Below are 6317 nucleotides of genomic sequence, written 5' to 3' on the forward strand. Positions count from 1 at the left end.
CTGGCTCTTACCATTCCATTCCAGCCCTGTTGATCTCCTCCCACCAGCATTCTGTAGGCTCCCCGAGGCTCTGAGGCGTGGGCATGCAGGCGTAGTTCCACTGTCTGTCAGAACCTTCCTTCTTGTTGAAGATGCTCTTCACGGCCACCACCACCTCCCCATGGGGACACTGGTAGCTGAAGCCCTGCCGGTTCAGATTCACCCACCCATCATCACTATAGTCATGGTACTGCTGATATGAGTACGCGTAGTCATCATACTGTCCCCAGGCCACGGTGACCAGTGGCAGAAGCACCCACAGAAGAGCAAGGTCCATGCTGTCTGGGTTTCTGGCAAAAAATGTCACCCTGTGTCTGCTGGGCTGCTGGTTTTATAGAGCTGCTGCTGACATGTGGCTTCCAGATGTGGGTGAGCAGGCTCCAACTGCAGTGTGTCATCGTTTAAGCAAAACTTTTCAGCGTGGAGATATTGGCCGTAAGTACATTCAGTTTGTTTTAAGGTGGAATTCTAAGAAAACGTAAGGAACACGCAAATGGAAGAAACTCCCTAGAGAAGGAACAACTTAGCAGATAGATTATAGAAGCAAATGGCTTCACACTCCTCAGAAACATTCACTTGAAAAAAGGAGCAAATTTATCCCACATCTCTTAGCACTTCACTTCTCTCTTCCCTACCCCACCCACCACTAGCAAACCCCTGTATTTGTTCTCCAAACCAGCCTTCCAGGACCACACAAATATGCAGAAAGTGATTTCAAAACACCAAAATAATAGGTTGAAGGGTCAGAGTTATTTAGATTTCTGCAAGGCTAGATGCCTGCTCTAAGTTCTCAGCCCAACATCTTTTAACCCCGAGTATAAGCACGGAATGCCAGTTTGCAGGCTACCCTGAGAATTTTTAAGTCACATATGGAAGTACTATGGGCCCCTGGAGAGATAAGTTGGGCATTATCACTACATTTAAGCATCCTTCTGAGCTGCTGAAATTGGGCCCCTCTACACCTAGAAACTGTGCTCGGCTGTCAAATACATCATGAGTTTAATTTAAATAAAACCACTTTTTATTCTTTGGTGGTTTTCCCCTCTGTGTTGAGTTTTCTTTTTAATGAGGTATAATTTACGTATAATAAAATTCATCTCTTCTAATGTTCAGCATACAGTCATTCAACCAGTACCATAATCAAGACACAAAACAGTTCCCTCAACCCTCTAGACCCCTTATGCCCCTTGGTAGTCAAGTCCTTCCCAATACCCAGCCCCTGGTAACCACTGATCTACTTTCTGTCACTGTAGTTTTGCCTTTTCCAGGATGTCAAATAGATGGAATCATACAATATGTTGTCTTTTGTCTGACTCCTTTCACTAGGAAAAATGCTTTCTGGATCCATCCATATTGTTGTGTGTTAGTGTCAATAGTTCATTCCTTTACACTGTTGAGTGGTATTCTATGGTATGGCGGTACTACAGACTGCTTATACATTTACCAGTTGAAAGACATTTGTTTTTTTCCCTAGCTTTTAGTAATTATGAACAAAACTACTATAAACATCCATGAACAGGTTTTTGTGTGATGAAATTTTTATTTCATTTGGGCAAGTATCTAGGAGTGAGAATACTGGATTAAGTGTATATTTAACTTTGTAAGAAACTACCTGATTTCTAAAGTGCTGAACTATCGTGCATCCCTCCTAGAAAAATTGCAGTTTCTTTTATTTTAACCATTTTAACAAGTTAGTAGGTTTCCAGTGGTATTTCAGTGAGGTTTTGATTTGCATTTCCATAATGACTAATGATTTTGAGCATCTTTTCATGTGTGTATTGGTCATCTGTCTGTTTTCTTTGGTGATTTAGCTCTTCAAATTTCTTGAGCCCTTTGGGCATCTCCTAAGTGGGTAGTATTTCCCATTTTTCATCAGGGCTGTCCCTAAGGAAGTTTCTTAAAATTGTGGTTGTAGACCAATGATTTCTCAAGCTCCTGTGAAGATTGTTAAAATGCAGATTCCTGGGTTCCACTCCAGACCTAGTAAATCATAACCTCACAGGTGATGCCCAGGTATCTACATTAAAAAATTCTTCCACGTGATTCTTACTCACACCAAAGTTTAACAACCACTTTCCTAAAGAAATGTGGATCCAGGGGAAAAAAATCACACTATGAATTCCACCCCTTGTCAACTTATAGCACATTTACCAGATGGCATTCAGGCTAGATTAAGGTAACCTTGAAGGAGAAAGTCACACATGGGAGGAAAGCAAACGTGTGTATATTTGTGTGTGTGTGTTGAGCATGTAATTTGCTCTGATGATGTAGTTATCAAAGGGAGGGGAAGAGGCTCTGGGCTGAATAGGCATGAGTCCCAGTTTTGCTTTAGTACCACCTTCTCCAATAACAGGGGTACCCAACCCCTGGGCTGCGGACGGTACTGGTCTGCAGCCTGTTAGGAACCTGGCCACGCAGCAGGAGGTGAATGGCGGGTGAGTGAGTCAAGATTCATCTGTGTTTAGAGCTGCTTCTCATTGCTCTCATTACCACCTGAACTCTACCTTCTGTCAGCATTATGGTGAGTTGTATAATTATTGCATTATATATTACAATGTAATAATAATAGAAATAAAGTGCACAATAAATGTAAAGCACTTGAATCATCCCGAAACCCTTCCCAGCTCCCCCGCTCCCCTGCCCCCCTCCCCCGCCGGTCCGTGAAAAAACTGTCTTCCTTGAAACCGGTCCCTGCTGCCAGAAAGATTAGGGACCACTGTCCTATCACTCCTATCCCTAAGTAACTCCCCAGTGCTGGCAACTGGAGTCCTTCAAGCTTAGGGCAACCACTTTGGTTTATGATATGCTGGAGCAATTATTCTCAACCCTGTCAGCACTTAAGAATTACCTGGGGAACTTTTGAAAGACACCAGTGTCTGAGCCTCACCCCAGATCCGTCAGATCAGAAACTTTTGAACCAGGCCCAGACAAGAGTATCCTTTAAAACCTTCCTGTATGATTTGCATGTACAGCCAAGGTTGAGAACCACTACTGTAGAGGTTTGAAAACGGACCATCCTGATGCTCATGAGTTATATCCTGCATTCTGGATATGACTTATGAGCAATCTTAAGACTTAAAGAGCTCCAAGAGACAATGCAAATCATTGCAAGCACTCATCTTTATCATACATTCATTTCCCAACAATTTCCAGGCTCTGCCTGTTCCCCATTGTCTTCAGACCTCTTTTATCTTACGGTTTACAGCTTCCATGGCTAGACTCCCTGTAATGTGCACAAGTAAACATCTTTAGAGTTTAAGCTAGTTTGGGTATAGATTCTTGTTACTTAGAGTTGATAGTATCCTAGCTCATGCAGTGTCTCCGGGGATTCTAGAAACTGAGGACTTGCAGCCCATTGCTGGAGGTTTCACAGAGACTGGTTGTCCTGAGCAGACATTAAGAATGTAAGTTTAACGCATATGCAATGTACCATGCATTTTCAACTAGGTTATCATATCATCTTTCTCACAGCCTTGTATATATTAGTGAGGCATTATTGGGATTTGTTTTCCACAGATGAGAAAACCGTGGTCAGGAACTTTTTTGGTTCAAATTCCTAGGGCTGGAAGGGCATGACCCCCAGGTCTTCTGATTCCTAGACTGTGATTCCATTCATCATTTCATCAAAACTGCAGTCCACTAATTATATATCAACATTTAGAAATAATTGCCATGCAAAATATTGATAAGGTTATTAATATTAAATCACACATACTAATTTTCACTATGAATTTCTGCTGTTGTTGGCAAAGTATGCTCAGTAGGCCCTGGGGAACTTCAAGAACTCAGTATTAGATCAGTAGTTTTCAAAGTGTGGTTCTAGGACCCGCAGCGTCAACATCACCTGAGAACTTGTTAGAAACTCAAATTCTCTGGCCCTACTCCAGACCTACTGAATCAGGCATTCTGGGGTGGGGCCCAGCAATATTCATTTTTACAAGCCCTCCAGGTGATCTGATGCATGCTGTAGAACCACTACACACGTTATCTCAGAAAACTCTACCTAAATTTCAGGAGTCACTTGGTAAGGAGTAATACAGTCATACTAATGCCTATCTGACCCCAGCTCAATCATATTTATTCCAGAGCCCACAGCGTAATCACTGGACTGTCTCACTTCCTAGTAGTAATGAACTTGAGATGTTTTGGAGAGACTCTGCCAATGAGCATTCCAATGCCTGGATCATTCTTCTTCCTTTTCCTTTTTGTCTCCTTTTCTTTCTTCTCTGTCTCCTCCTTCTTCTAATAGCTTTATTGAGATATACTTCATACACCATACAATTCACCATTTAAGGTATATAATTCAATGACTTTTGGTATATTCACAGAGTTCCAACACCATCACCACAATCAATTTTAGAACATTTTTATCATCCAACAAGAAATTCTGTACCCATTAGCAATCACTCTCCATTTTTCCTCAACCCTTTAGCCCTAGGTAACCACAAAATTACTTTCTGTCTCTATGGATTTGTCTAATCTGGGTATTTCATATGAAAGGAATCATTCAATATGTGGTCTTTTGTGATTGTTTTTTTAGTTAGCATTTTTTCAAGGTTCTTCCACGTTATAGCATGTGTCAGTACTTCATTTATTTTTATTGCCAAACAATATTCCACTGTATGGACATACTGCATGATATTTATCCATCACAAATTGATGGACATTTGGGTTGTTTCCACCTTTTGGCTATGAACAATGTTGCTATGAACATTTACATGCAAGTTTTTGTGTGGCCGTATGTTTTCATTTCCCTTGGCTGTGTACCTAAGAGTGGAGTTTTGGAGCTATATGGTAACTCTGTTTTCAACTTTTTGAGGAGCTGCCAGACTGCTTTCCAAAGCAGCTGCACCATTTTACATTCCTACCAGCTGGGTATGAGTGTTTCAATTTCTCTACATCCTCACCCATACTTGTTACTAGGCCTACGTTCTTCGGAAAGCTATGGAAAGCCACCGCTGCTCTGGTGAGAGTTTTTAGAGCCTGGATCCACTCCTACCTGGAAGCCTCCTCAGGCATATAATCCCTTCTTGAGAAATTCTGAATATGCTGTTTGGTCTGATCTCAACGGGGAACCTCCACAAAGGCCTTTGAATCAACACATCCCTCTGAGTGAGTTACTTTTAGGATTGGGGCAGATCCTGTTGTACATTGCTAGTTAAAACAGTATATACTCACGATGTCACTCCAAAGAAGATCTACATCTACTAGAGCAATCTGGATAAGACCTGTTGGCTCCATGGACAAGCTATTGGAAAGGCAGAAGGCATGGCTCATCCTAGTGCCTGGGAGAAGGTGGTAGCCCCAGATGAACAGATTACTTAACCTAAAATATTGACTGGAAATTATTGGAGGATTCCATTTTTGGGCACTTTCTTTTTTCCTTTTTAACGTCTGTGTATAATTAGGATTTGGCTGCAGCGCTATGTGGCCAAAATACAGGGTCTTTATATATGTACTCTCAGGAAAGATGGCAAGTGTCTGCTGAACCATTCATATTTTCCTCCAAACAAGAATATTTGCCAGCTTCACAGTTTAGCTGAGGAAGGTCTTGAATAGCCGTGGTATACCCAGGCTGTCCTCCTCTTCCTGAAGCTTGCCTCTCTTTGTGTGATCCTTTGCTTTCCTATGATGGAACCCACATTTTTGCCATTTGAACCTAGCCTTGAGAGCTAAAATGTTTAAAATGCTCATACTGCAGGCAGCAGAGAAAGTTAAGGAAGTTCAGGAAGAGCTGAAGTTAAGAAGAGAGAGGAGAGAAGATTGGGAGGGGTAGAATAAAGTGCACCTACTGTGTGCTGGATACTCAACCATGTGCTTTACATGTGACAGACCAGTTAATCTTCCAATAGTTCTAGGATAACCATTTTATGGTTGAGGAAAATTAGGTTCAGAGAGAATTAATAACTGACCCTAATTTTCATAGCTAGCACAAAGCACCAAGGGAACTTCATTGAATTCATCAGTCTTCTTCTCTTAATGAGGAGATGATATTAACCAAGGCAGTGGCAGGACCTGAAAGCAGTGGCACACGATTCTAAAAAGAGCAGGGGCTCCTGGACGCCAAATATCTGGGTTAGAATCCTGGTTCAACAAGTAAATGAAACGACATTAGACCAGCTTATCTTGCTTGGCACTATTGATACTTTGAGCCAGATAATTCCTTGTCGTGGAGACTGTCCTGTACATTATAGGATGTAGAGCAGTATCCCTGGCCTCTATCCACTAGATTCCAGTACGTCTCCCCTCTCCAAAATGTGATAACCAAAAATACCTCC

At 41.8% G+C, this 6317-nt stretch overlaps 1 protein-coding gene across 1 annotated transcript in view; it reads right to left on the minus strand.

Moving 5' to 3' along the window:
• Window positions 1-406, minus strand: part of DPT (dermatopontin) — a 41246-nt gene extending 40840 nt beyond the window's left edge. The window contains exon 1 of the mRNA XM_007172478.3: window positions 12-406. Coding sequence (XP_007172540.1) covers window positions 12-316 — 305 coding nt within the window. The 5' untranslated portion in view covers window positions 317-406. The remainder of the gene's footprint in view (window positions 1-11) is intronic.
• Window positions 407-6317: the final 5911 nt, after the last annotated feature.

Source organism: Balaenoptera acutorostrata, chromosome 1 (genome assembly GCF_949987535.1).
Source record: "Balaenoptera acutorostrata chromosome 1, mBalAcu1.1, whole genome shotgun sequence".
Lineage (NCBI taxonomy): Eukaryota > Metazoa > Chordata > Mammalia > Artiodactyla > Balaenopteridae > Balaenoptera > Balaenoptera acutorostrata.